This window comes from Taurulus bubalis, assembly GCF_910589615.1.
Source record: "Taurulus bubalis genome assembly, chromosome: 11".
Classification (NCBI taxonomy): Eukaryota; Metazoa; Chordata; class Actinopteri; order Perciformes; family Cottidae; genus Taurulus; species Taurulus bubalis.
Window position 1 is genome coordinate 23,457,542 of NC_136599.1, and position 14,469 is coordinate 23,472,010.

The 14,469-nt window shown below is 44.1% G+C and overlaps 1 protein-coding gene across 1 annotated transcript; it reads left to right on the forward strand.

Annotated features, from left to right (window-relative positions):
- Nucleotides 1–582: 582 nt before the first annotated feature.
- On the forward strand, nt 583–12,707 carry slco4a1 (solute carrier organic anion transporter family, member 4A1; the record flags this gene model as incomplete). Its single annotated transcript, XM_079225645.1, has 11 exons — nt 583–1,441; nt 2,906–2,996; nt 3,696–3,817; nt 3,935–4,046; nt 5,626–5,780; nt 8,090–8,360; nt 9,739–9,901; nt 11,025–11,200; nt 11,452–11,516; nt 11,611–11,759; nt 12,537–12,707. 11 exons carry the CDS (start codon nt 583–585, stop codon nt 12,705–12,707), a joined length of 2,334 nt encoding a protein of 777 aa, XP_079081771.1.
- Nucleotides 12,708–14,469: the final 1,762 nt, after the last annotated feature.

Consider the following 14,469-nt stretch of genomic DNA (forward strand, 5'->3'; position numbering starts at 1 on the left):
AATAGAGTCCACTCGCTCAGCTGCGTTGTGACGTTGAGTTCATTCCCACGTCCGTGTGTGTATTGCCTTCGATTTGCCATCCATATGTGGCAAAAAAGAAAAGAAAACATATTTATATCACACAGATTATACTGTTATCTTGATGTGAGGATGACATTGATCTTAAGGGTTATTGATCTTTACTTGGTGATGTATTCTGTGTTTATGTGTCATCCATTCATGCAAAGTGCCTCATTAACCGATTGCTTCCCTGATCAAATCTCTCTCTCTCTTTGCTCTCCATAGGATGCCATTGCTCAACGTCAGTATGAAGTCTTTACAACCTGCACAACCTTGTCCAGATAGGTAAACACAGTACCTGGAGAGCCCTGAGGCCACATGGAGCACGCAACACAAGCCAGGAAGAGATCATCTCAGGGCCGGACAGCGACCCTGAACACAAAGCCTTTACCTCGAGCCTCAGCCGATTCACATTGCTTTGTTCCTACATTTTAAACATCGCACTCTGTCTCCCCAGTTCAAAGACCCCCCCCACATCAACCTGTGCCATAAGGACTCAGAATAGTTCCCCTCAGAGGGGAGATGCCCGTCTTGCTTAATGCCGATGCCTCCTTCAGCTCCAAGCAGGAGCTCCTGGACCTTCAGGACTGCCCTCTCGGCGGGGGCCCCTCTCTGGACACCCCCAGCCCCCCGGACTCCCAGACGGGCAGCCCACTAGGCTCAGCCCCCAGGAGCCCCGGCAGCCCTGGAGCAGATGGCCCCGTTCTGCCCCACATTTTCACCGGGGCTTCCACGCTCCCGGGGCAGCTGTACGGGGCAGAAACACGGCCCCATGCGGGGACCGCATTGGGGACCCCATTGGGGTTGAAGCTGATCTCCACGGACTCGGATCAGCTATGTGGCTGGGGAGCCCTGACGCCCAAAGCTGTCCAAGTTTTCAACACCCCTCGTTGGGTGCTGTTCTTCCTCTGTGTGGCGTCTTTTCTCCAGGGGATGATCATCAACGGCTTCATCAACACAGTGGTCACCTCCATTGAGCGGCGCTTTGACCTGCGCAGCTACCAGGCCGGCCTCATCGCCAGCTCCTACGACATTGCCGCCTGCGTCTGCCTGGCTTTCGTCAGCTACTTCGGCGGGACGGGACACAAGCCCCGCTGGCTGGGCTGGGGGGTGCTGATCATGGCGGTTGGTTCTCTGGTGTTTGCCTTGCCTCACTTCACCACGCCCCCTTACCAAGTCAGTCTGACCGAGCGGACCCTTATGTGCTCCGGCAACCATACCGGCCCGTGCCGGGACGAAGAGGGCGGAGGACTGTCCAGCTATCGGTTTGTGTTCATGCTGGGCCAGTTCCTCCACGGCGTAGGCGCCACGCCGCTCTACACGTTAGGGGTCACATACCTGGATGAGAACGTCAAGTCCAACTATGCGCCCGTTTATATTGGTGAGTAATTCACTGAGCGATCACTAACGGACAGTGATCATTTTAATGTTGTTATTATGTTACTAAAATGTTGATCATCTCTTCCCAGTTCACTTTTTTTCTGTCCATGTGTGTTTGCTCAGTCCTTTGTTTGTTTCCTTCCGTCTCATAATGGGACTGACAAATTGATCTGTTTCCAAAATAGTTATTCAGAAGAATGCAATTTGCAAATCCCAAGAGCCAAAATCTTAAATGTATAGTACCTCGACGACAAATGTGAGTATATGCAAAGAAGAAGATCAATTGGGAACGCGTTTGGACCAACAATCCAATAAACTACTCAAGTTCCCCAGTTGGTGACTTTTCCATAAAGTTTGTTATGTAGCACCCCTAATTATTTAGTATTATAAAAAAGAAGCTAGATAAAAAATAAAAAAGGCCATTTATACCTGAAAATGTACCCCAATAGAGAATGAATGAAGTCAATTCTGCTTTTCGATAAACATTCTTGAGTGAACTAAAGTTTGATGGTGAGAAGTTTCAGGACTCAGCGATGTGTCCTGGGTTAATTGTGAGTGTCTTTTTGTAAAATAAATGAACCTGCAATCTAATTGCCGGCTAATTTTACAGCTTGCTGGTTTGGGCAATCTCAGCTGATATTGGCAGCTGTGACTATGAAGTGCACCGACTTCTGTCTCTGAATTTCATTGCAAACGATTGCATGTTCATTCAACGTTTTGTAGATGTCTGTTGCTTGCTTGAATGTGAACGGTAGATATTTGATTGACTGTGACAGATGTGTTGCCGTTTGCAGGATCACGAAGTGCGAGACACTCAACAACACTCTTTCCCTCATGTTTTCTTTATTGTTCATTCAAACGGTTTAATGTTGGGGATTAGTTGAATGGGCACAACTGCTGTGACACGTTCCCTCTAGGATCAAAGAAAAACAATTATGTGTCGCTCTAATGACACTATGTAATGACTCCAGTTAGGAGTACCTCTCCAGACGACAATCACAGCAATGATGTTGCCTCTATCTCCGAGAATTGGACACAGATGAAAAAACGTGTTTCATAGAAATAACCAAAATGCACACTATCCCTCTAGATCTGTCAAATCCAATTTATTGGTCTGTGGTCGCCATTAACAGCAATCCAGAGGCAGATCTATAATTTCCCCATCTCAGGCTCTTGTCATTACCTTATATTCATCATTCAGCATCCACTGAGGACATCGGTGGTACAAATACGCCACTACGCCAATTTCAAATAGCAGCAGAGCACAGTGTGACCCACTGAAGGACAAACAGTCTTTGACATCAAGCTCTCTCTTTACTTCATGAAACATTAACTTTGGGGACACGGAGCTCAATAAAGAACAATGGGGCCCTTTTAACCTGTAGGAAACAGGAAGTAGACAGGCACTATACTGACACACCCATGGTCTGGTTCTGAGTCTGTGTCTCTCCCTCCCTCTCTCCAGGGATCTTCTACACAGCGGCCATTGTGGGTCCAGCAGCAGGCTACCTGCTGGGGGGATACTTCCTCACCATGTACACCGAGATCCACCTGAGGTGAGTCTGCTGTGGGTGGCAGGATGAGTTACAATAGACTAGAAAACCCAAGACTGAATGGAGTATATAGATAGAACAATACATAATAGAGCAGACTTGATGCAAGTTAACATAGTCAGTGTATAGCTGGAAACATTGATTTATTTTCCCCCCATATAATTTCACTTGAAACTGGTATGTTATTAGTTGTATTTCCTGTCATTTCTTTACTTTACGTTGTCTGTTTGCTCTACTTTCCTGCCACTTTCTTCACTACTATTGTAAACAGATCAACACATCAATACTTGTTGTATGTCATATTGTGCATATTCTCCAATAAAGTATATTTAAAAAAATAAATAAAAGAAACTGCTATGTTAATTTGGCATTAAGTTCATAATCAAATGAGAAAAAACTATTTTTCATTTGTTGGAATATACCATCAAAACTAATTTATATCAAAATAGTTCATATGAAACAATCACATGGTAAAGCCCATTGAACTAGCAAAACATGTGTTGATAGAGAGATGATTGACCTATATTGTAATGTAAGATTTTGGCCATATTAATAAGTGGACGAGCATTCATAAAAGGTGGATAACAGTAAATGTCAAGTCATTCACAAAATTGTGTGTGTGTGTGTATGTGTGTGCGTGTGCGTGTGCGTGCGTGTGTGTGTGTGTGTGTGTGTGTGTGTGTGTGTGTGTGTGTGTCACAGCACAGAGATGACTCCAGAGAACCCTCTGTGGGTCGGGGCTTGGTGGATCGGCTTCCTGGCTGGAGGAGCAGCAGCTCTCCTGGTAGCGTTCCCCATCCTGGGCTACCCACGACAGCTACCGGGTACCGCTCCCGTCCACTGCACACATACACATGCACGCTCCTTTGTCTCGCAATAGGAAGGAGTAAAGAGTAAAGAAGTACAAAAGCATTCATACATATGTGTTGTATATCCTGCAGGCTCTCAGGAGTACGTGGCCATGCGGGTGTCCGAGGCCCACCAGCTCAAGGACGGAAGCCAGACCACAGCCTCAGACCCTCAGTTCGGCAAATCCGTCAAAGACATGCCAAGGTAGTGCACTTAGAGAGGTCGGTAGATAAAGTGTTTTGGATACAGTACAGACATCCTTCGGACAGGTGGACCACCGTCCTGACAACAGATGAGCCTCTGGGGACGAGAGGGACTTGAGATGCCAGACTGGAGTTGGAGTTGAGAGACAATGTGTATACTTTGTATTACATTCTACACAAGTAGCCAGCTAATTTAAATCCAATAAAAAGATCAATAATCACCAGATGTACCCAGATGCAGCAATGTGTTCCACCTTCCGATACCAACACCTTGTCCTGTTGCCCACAGAGACTGCTTGCAGATATCCTTCTAGATAATTACAGTACAGATGACGTGACACCATCATGACATCATCAGAATGACTGAGAGCATCAACATGAGGAGTTCTTTTTGTGCCTTAAATCGCAAAATTATTACATGGAGAATGTTCAATATCCCCAGAAGAAAATCTAGCTTGGACCCCCACTTGGGGTTACAAAAGCTTCACGGGGGTCACAGGGCCTCCTTGCTTTAAAGGGGGGTGAAGACAAAAACATACAGTTGGCCTATATCCCATAATCGTATAGCATCAGGGCCTCCGTTACACAGTGGTTGAAACAATCAAAGGGCTACGAGAACAATGGCCAAGCAACAGGGAGAAGAAAACATATTAAGTACGTAGGATTGTTACAAAATAATAACAAGACTACATTATATGGAAAGAGACTTGTATCAAAAGATCCTAAAATAACTCATCCCTGATGTATTCACAGGAAATAATCACAATGGATCCAAATTGGATTGGATTAACTGTACGGTTTATCAGTTGTTCTGTGCCGATATCGTCAAAAACAATAAGATATATCCATTGAAAATCTCCCAATTATTAAACTTCAATCAATTTTTTCCATTTAGACATTTACTGACTATTTTCAATATAATCCTGTTCAGGAGGGCCCTGACTATGAACATGTCAAATCTGATAGTCATTTCACGATCTCCCTCCAGTACTAGATTGAAAAGTTGGCAGCTCTGCTAGTAGCTGCCAACTCTCAGTGGAATTCCACGTGTGATGTTAGCTAGTTTGATGATGACGATGATGAGTGTCGAACACAAATTACCTAATACAAAGTGTTGACCGTTGTAACAATTTAGTGCTCTTTTTGTAAATTAAGAAAATGTCCACATTTGAGCTATCATGACATCGTGATCGGTTTTAAAAACAGCAATCCTTCCATCAAGTAATTATTATATATAGAGGAAATAAATGTCACATTCCAGACAGGGTTTATATTTAGACGGGCATGTGACGGACTCGTACAGATGAGTGACAGCCCGGCCTCTTTTCGGTTGACAACTGTGTTTACTTTGAACACAGCCACCAACAGGAAGTCACCACCGCAGCACATGGACACAGTAAGCCGAGGATCATGTTACGTAACATGACGGTACGTCTTTGGGTCCAGTGCAGTGTTCTTCTGTATTAGGAACGTCTCCAGGCTGGTGAGATTAAAGGGGCCTGGTTTGATTTAAAAGGAAGCGGATGGTTTATTCAGTCAGTTGCACACACTTACTCTTTGCCCCGTCTTTCTCCCTCCAGGTCCGTGCTGCTCCTCCTGAAGAATCCCCCCTTCCTGTTCCTGTGCTTGGCCGGGGCCACGGAGGCCACCCTCATTGCTGGCATGTCCACCTTCGGTCCAAAGTTCTTGGAGTCGCAGTTCAGTCTCAGCGCTTCAGAGGCTGCCACATGGTTCGGTGAGTGACTAGCAAAGAGGTCAAATCATGCAGCGGTCCAGTGCAATGGTTGATCGAAATGAGTTTTGAAGCCATTTCAACCCGGTGAGAAATAAAAAGGACAGAATGTGGACTCTGACCTGTTCCTTGGAGATATTAAATATCCAAAAACTTTATTTCCATTGACCTTATTTCCGCCATGCCCTCCTCTGCAATACATATCATTTTCCCAATGGGCCACTTGAGAAATTGGGACCGTTGTGGAGGGCCGAACCAATAGGCTGAACTTAATTCAATTAACTCAATAGTAATGTTAATACTTTATAAAAAAAGAAATATTGTTTTTTTTTTAAGATACCTTTAAACCTATGTATGTTCATGTGGATCGACCCGGAGAGAAGGTAGAGGTGGGTAGAGAGTGACTCTGCCCATGAAACAGCCGATTCACATTACCTGCGCGTGGAAGACAAACCAGCCAGGAGCAGCAGAAGGAGGTGCCGGAAGCCTCAACCAGCTTCCAGCCAACCCTGCGGAGAGGCCCACAAAGCCCGACCCCATCTCTACTCAACGCGCGACGAGAGGGAAGGCAACTCGAGACAACAAAGACGAATACAGTTCCAGAATGGATGGAACAGAGACTGACAAGATTGTGGTCCCAGACTCACTCTCTCCAGCCGAAGGGACGATGACGACACCGTCCGGAGTTGGAGTGGAGGAAAAGGAGGGGAGCCAGCCAAAGCAGCCAGATAAGCCGGAGAAGCCGGAGCAGCCAGAGTCGACTGAAGAAAAGCACTGGAGAAGAAACGCTGAAGTTTACCGTTTCGTCCAGATGACAAGAATTGTCTTTGTTGGGATCGAGAAAGGGGTCAAGATGCCTGAATAAAGGGCCGTCCCAGAAGAGTTTGTGAAAGAGGTGGTGCTGGCCGTGCATGTGGCACTGGGCCAGAAAGGCATCGTAACTACACGCAGGCAACTGGGTTGACAGCGAGTCTGGATCAGCTGTCAGCTGAGTCCTCAAAGACTGGGCTGTGGGTTGACACAACGCACGAAGAAGAGGACAGCGGGTTGGAGGTCTCAGCATTAAGTATTTATTGGTACTTGTGGGCTCTATGTCAGGATATGAGAGGATCTTGGACAGCAGCAACAGTACAGCTGAAAAGGGAGAGAAAAAAAAGGTGTTTTCTTTTTGTTTTTTCTTCCTTCCGCACCGGAGGTTAAGAAAGGAATCCAAGGCAAGGAGTAGGATGGTTGAAACCAGTTCCAAGCTAGAAGAAACCAAGAACTAACATGGCCAATAGCACACACGACTTACCACCCTATGTCAGAATGGATACTGTCAGAGGGGTGGTTACCATGAGGAAGCACTACGGGGCTCTGGACAGGCAGAGCCCAGAAGAAATTAAGAATGCAGGCGTAATCTGCCTGAAACCAACTACCCTGGCAATTCGTTGGGAGGGACCTGGAAACCAGAAACCGATTTGGGTCCCAGAGAAGAGGAAAGAGTTTAAAGGGATGCTCCATAAGCCACTGACGATTATGGAAACATATATCTACGGACTGTGAAAGGTTTCACGGTTGCCACAGAAGAATGGCGTCGAGGAGGAGCTATGCAGATCTCCGGATCGTGGGTGGCCAGAGGAGCCCTCGCCGACCGGACAGCGATCGACAGCTGGGAGGAGGAGCCGGGACCGGCTTCACCTGAAGGAGAGGTGCTTGTTCTCACAATCCCGGAGAAATCCTACGATTTCGTGTACGATACAACCGAACGACGAGAGGCAGCCGGAGATCTCAAGAAGGGGGTGTATCGGTTTTGAATGGTGTGTCAGTTTCCGCTGGTTACATGCATATGGTCTCTTTTTCTTCATTTACTTACGCAACAAAACTACTTGGGTGTGTTTAGACAGCAATAGTTTGAGGTGAGGCTTATGTACATTTGTTACGTAAAATAAGTATGATTTATGCGTACCTAGAGCATGTGAGTTTAGGATCGTTTTCAAACTCATATGATAGAAACTCTTCCAATAACTCCAGTTACTGGAGTAAATCTCCACTTAAAACAATTAATTTATTTCTAACTGGCCAAACCATGGCAATCATTTACGAGATTGTTGACCCTTCCCCCACTCTGAGTCTGGAGCTGAAGAAAAGCCAATGCAGTGTTCCACAACGAAAATAGTTCATCCTCTACGGAGCACAAGTCTACCGAGTATATTTCACAACAACTAACTTGTGAGATTGTTATACTTCATGTCTACAAGTTGATATTTTTCTTTAAGGGCCTAACAGTAGAACTGCAGCCTGATTGCATGCCCATGTCCCCCCCCCCTCAGGTTACATGGTGGTACCAGCCGGTGGCGGCGGCACCTTTCTGGGCGGCTACATCGTGAAGAGACTGAACCTGCGCTGCCGAGGAATCATCCGCTTCTGCATGATGTGTGCGATGGTCAGTCTGCTCGCCATCTTCATCTTCCTCATCCACTGCCCCAACGTGCCCATGGCCGGTGTCACAGCGCCGTACCAGTACAGTCTGTTGGAGAAGCAGCAACTGGACCAGTACAAAGACCTGTATGACAAGCCAAGCGAGCTGCAGTATAGAAACAGGTGGGCACTGTTGGTGTTGGCTCCTAATGTTGATTTATTTTTGTGATTTTCTTTTGACTAAAAACGTGTATTAGTTCAGGTTATTGTTCATTTTACTTTTGTTTCAGAAAGGATGCGGTAATATTTTAAGATTTGATAATTATTGTGGTCATTCCTAACAACAGTCTGTGCGTAACGTTGTGTGAGCATTAGCAGGTCTGCATATTTTGGCGATTCTTCCTAGCTGGTTTGTTTGCCACCTGTCTAATTTCAAATGGGATTGTAGATGAATTTAATCCACAAATCTTATATTTCTTTCCTTGACAGAACTGGTCGAATTTGCGTTTAGTATCTGATTGCTAATGGGGGTCATGGAATTTGGGAATCTGACTTTAGATTTATTGTAATTAATTGATATGAGATTTTACTCAAAGGAAGTTCCTATAAAATGAATAGTTGAATAGACACCAATGGGAGGTGCTTAGCTGTACAGAGGAACATTTTACTTCAGTAAACATTTGAATTGTCCTAAGATTGTTGGATCATAATCTTGAAGGGAAAAGAACGTGGTTAAGCCATTGCGACCACAAAACATTAGCATTAACTTCATGGTTTTTCGACTCAGTCAGACCAATGAAGTAGACCTTTGATGTAATTTACCAATATGTATTGAGATACAGGGCAGTTTGTGCAGTTCGATATGATATTTTACAGTATATTTGTCCACGAACACTTGTCAATTTTGCGCTTGTACGCTTGTAGTTTCTCTCTGGTGTAACGCCACACACTGGCCTTCTCCACCTAAAACATGTATATATCTGGCCAGTAATTCCTGGGCCACTCGTTATATATATATATATATATATATATATATATATATATATATATATATATATATATATATATACAGTTAATATACAGTAGTCTATACACTGACAAATAGCTCACAGGTCTGAATGGGTTTGTTTAGCTTGCATTCAGCCTTTGGAGGCGTATGGCTTTGCATAGCTTGACAAGCTATTGCTCTTCGCCTTACTTCCGTTGCTAAAAAGTGTGCTCACACTTACGTACGTCATCATTGTTTACAAACTGTAAACGGATAACATGGATCACATCCAAATTGATTTTGTGGAACATAAAATACTAATACTAATATATTCCTTCTCGTAGGTATAGCGCGTAGAAGCGCGAACGTTATATGAAAACAGCCCGGCTTGTTCAGCAATGTCTTCATGTGCTCCAGAGTAATTACCATCATGATGACTTGTACAGTAGCAACTTCGGAAAGTGCTAGTGATCAGAGTACGAGGTCCAAAACCATTACGACTAATGACCTCCTTCTTTGCCCTCGTCTCCACACGTCCCTTTCCCTCCCTCCCTCTCATTGGTCCGTCTGCAGCTCTTCCCTGGAGGAGGACCTGACGGTGGGCTGTAACGCAGACTGCAACTGTGTCAGAGAGCTGTACAACCCGGTGTGTGGGGCAGACGGAGTGATGTACTACTCGCCCTGCCACGCTGGCTGCAGCTCCATCAACCACACCGAGCCATCCACGGGCAAACAGGTAGTGCCCACTCTCAGCAGATCAGCTGACTGATCGCTGGTTTTGCTCTCAGTCGCTTGGTCATTTGTCCATTAGTCGTTTTATTGTGTGTGTTTCATGCTCAGTGACTTATATTTAAGAAATGTATGTGCACATCTCTGGTTATCCCGAGATTTTATTCTGTGTTTTTTGTGTGTGATTCTTTGCGAAGAAACTCTGTTTTACAGATATTAAATCAACTCATGGATTAGACAACACAATCTTATGAGTGTTAGTCCACAAATAATTTATTTAGTTGAGGACAGTCACAGAGAGCACAAAGCTGCAAGTCTGTAGATACAGGGGACAGCATTGTTCAAGCTTTCCCCCAAAACAAAGACTTCCACTGCGTCTCAAGACTTGTTGTAAACCTCCCGCTAACAAGCAGCACTGCATTCAAATTAATTCAATGCAGTTGTAGTCATTTACATTATCAGCGTTAGTAGAAGCTGATAATGCTAAATTCTGCAGCAGAGGCACTAATTTTCATTCAATGAAAAATGAAATGGACTTCAAACAAAACAACTGTTTTCTTTCCAAATGATAAATATACTTTATTGTAAGGACAATAGCATTTTGTTACACCTACAACGTATGGGATAATATAATTAAACAATGTACATTTATTCCTCTTAATTATCTTCACCTAATTATCTTCACCATTACACAGTTTACAATTCACACTTAACCTGCTCACCTAAACTGCTTTATTAATTTAAAAGCAGCAATATTAGTAAAGCAGTTTAGTTGAACAGTTGAATAGCTCTGAATTAAGAAAATATAATTGAATATATATTCTACTAATGTCCTGTTAGATCAGCTATGTAATCCTCTTAGAAAGGCCAAACATGAGACAATCTGGTGAAAAATAGTAAAAGTTAAGATTTTGAAGCCCGGCTTCTAGACTGAAACCATTCAATAGAATACATGCTTTAATGCTGTAATGGCTGTGGAATCAAAAGCTCTGGTTAAAATGGTCTTCAATGGTTGACATATTTAAGAGTACCTGCTATACAGATTATTAATACAGACCTAATACAGGAGCTTAGGTTGAACTTCCAACATCTTCAGCTTCTGAACTGTTGCACCCTGTGTGTGTTTCCAGGTGTACTCTGGATGCAGCTGTGTGGTGGGCAACGTGTCCTGGGGCGAGGAGGGCTTCGCTCTAACGGGGAAGTGTGGCAGCACCTGCCACCACATGCCGGCCTTCCTCTCCTTACTCTTCATCGTCATCTCCTTCACCTTCCTCTGTAGCATCCCGGCCCTCACTGCCACACTCAGGTGACTGATGTCACGCTTGACTACTTGTTGTTGTGTTTTGCCATTACAAGTACACAGCTAACTGCATTGAAAAATAAAATAAAACATTACATGGGCAGCTATATTTTTCTAGTACTTCCATGGCACTCTGAACAGATCACTGTAGTACTGTCGGGGGAAAACTGCAGATAAAACAAATGCAGCAAAAGGAGCTGAAGAAAGGATCAACTTGTGTCGTCATCTTCATGTCTGACCTACTGTGTGTTGCGTAGGTGTGTGCCAGACAGCCAGAGATCCTTTGGACTCGGAATCCAGTGGATTGTGGTGCGCACACTTGGTAGGTCCGCTGCATTCCTTTTAGCCTCTGAATCCCGATCATGTGGCTGAACGTATTTGGATCTCGTCCAATCTTTGTTGCCGTCTCCCCGCAGGTGGTATCCCAGGGCCCATAGCGTTCGGCTCGGTGATTGACATCTCCTGCTTACTGTGGCAGGATAAGTGTGGGGAGCAGGGCTCCTGCTACCTCTACCATAACTCAGCCATGAGCCGGTACACACTAGTAGCTGGCATCATCTATAAGGTAATACTAACGTAGGCCGTTTGCTGCAGCCTCACACTCATTCAATGTCTTTGTTGAAAACGTATGCTTTGTGAGGTAAGATCTCTCTGCTTCACTAACAATAACATTGTTTCGTCACTCCGCCTTAGGGACTGTTGGGGCCTATTGGATGTGCATGTTTCAATGTAATTAGCTTAGTTTACCATATTACCGGAAAGCAGGGAGTGATGGCTAGCTTAGCTCTGTCTGAGTTCAAAGGCCCCTACCAACACCTCAACATCTTACAAATCAACACATCATACTTATTCTAATCAATATTCAATTCAATCTCGTTTATTTTGTATAGGCCAGAATCACAAATTACAAATTAGCCTCAGAGGGCTTTACAATCATACGGCGTATGATTGCTGTACACATATGGACCTATGCAATATGCAAACAGGATTAAAAGTGTCTTTGAGACTGATCGCCAAGACCCGGTTACCCCCCGCAGAACCAGAAGCTGGAGCTTGAGGTGCCGCCAGGTGTATTTCTTTACTTTACCCCATGCTACAGTCGTTATGCTAAGCTAACAGCCTGAGGGCTCTGGCTTCAAGCACAGACATGAGAGTGATATCGATCTTCTTGTCAAACTCCCAGCGAGAAAATAAATAAGTGTATTTCCTAAATTGTCAAATTATGAGAAAGTGACTGCCGAGTTCTATGTGCAAGCAGACTCCTCCGCTGTAGGCCTTTTTGTAAGGACCATTTATCTGGATTTTTTGTAACCCTCCTCTCTCATCTGTCCTCTTCTTTTAGGTGGTGGGGACAATCTTTTTCCTGTTGGCCAGCATCCTGTACAAGCCTCCTCCAGAGTCGCCTCAAAGTAGCTGTGAGAGCACCGACCATGGAGGAGGGGACGTGAGCGAACTTCCCGTCAAAGACCTGCCTGAAGACGGCGTCATCGTCAACCTGCACGCCAGGTTATGACGTCAGAGACCCCCCTGATCGCTGAGTCTCTGGTCTGACTGTGTGTGTGTGTGTGTGTGCGAGCGTGTGTGTGTGTGTGGAGGTGCTGCTTAGTGCAGCGTGTGAATGTGTGTTTGGGTGGTTCTTCCTTTATACCGACAGCCTTCTCTCAGCCATAATGACACCACCCCCAACAGACACACGCGTCCATGACAACACATGCACATAGACATATGGTCAAGAATAATACAGACACACATACCACAAACAGGATGCCTTCACACACACACACACACACACACACACACACACACACACACACACACACACACACACACACACACACACATACAGCTTTCTATACACAATGACTTCTTACATGCTGCTCTCTGGGAAGAAAACCCTACACGTGTGACTACACATGGGTGTGTGTGTGCCCGAGTGTGTGATTGACGGGGCGGCGCCACACAAGCTTCTCACAAGCTTTCTACAGATCTCTCTATACTGTGTCCAATCAGTTCAAAGGACTTTTTAAAATGTAAGTCTGAGGACATTTGTTTATTTCACATTTTATGTTATTTTCCTTCGAAAGACATTGAAACAGCTGAGACCTTTGTGGTATATATATATATATATATATATATATATATATATATATATATATAAATATGTTATGCCATGTGTATGAAGCATTTATGATGTGGAGGTGGGAAAAGAAGGTATTTGTATTCATCTTCTTGTTCTGTTCTTCTGCCATTACTGGAAGATAATAACGCCACTTCCCTTTCCACTCACGATGAAGCAGTGGTGTACTGTATCTGCAGGCCAGTAATTATGAAGCCAAATCATTTCATGACATTTCAAGCAAAGAGTATCCGAAGGCACTTATATTAATATGATGTCAATATAGTCTAATAGTCACAGTACAGCAGCACAAATCTATTTTCCATTAGAAAAGCACACATGTATTTTTGCTGTACATGTACAAGATACGTATGACCACTAATTGGCTTGCATTTAATTGTAGAAAAGAGAAGAAATGAAATGCTGAAAATTGTATACACGAACATGCTCTGTTTGACAGAGTTTAGTAGACAGAGCGTTGATGTTTCTCTTCCACAGCAATCGCATAGCTGCACTTTAAAAAAAAAAAAAAAACTCACAAAAGATCTGAGAAGCTTGGGAAGTACAAGTTAAAGGCCGGGTCACATCAGCTTTTAAAGTGTCGAAAGTTTGCTCCTAAATGATGTATTACCTGTGGAATCATTGCGATGATGTTGGGTTGCAGTAAGTCTGTGCACATTTTTTGAGCCAAGTTCAACTCTGACTGAAATTGCGCCATGACGGATTGGACCTCGTTGAAGGAGAAAGCTATCGTAGCTCGTTAGACGTAGTTTCCATTCATGTATTTGTACATGCATTTTGAAGTCGTAAAGGATGTGCTGAACAGGATATCGAAACGCTTTTGCAAAATATGTCTGACGTATCATACATTTAAGTCACATGACTTATCAGCTGCTGAAACCGTTAGCGTGCATTATAATTGTTGCATGAAGTCATCTTCAGCGCTGGACAGCATGAAACATGGCGAAAACTCGCCGATTGGCAAGTTTATTCTCTCCAACCCAGTTGATGGAAGGGCGCATAATTCACATTTCTACTTTTGCGATACAAAAGTTCACTAAAATTTATCTTGACAATACAATGTAAACACAACTTGTGTTGAACCTGCACAAATCCACCAATCACAGCGGTTCCATGGGGGATTTAGTGGCCATTTTGA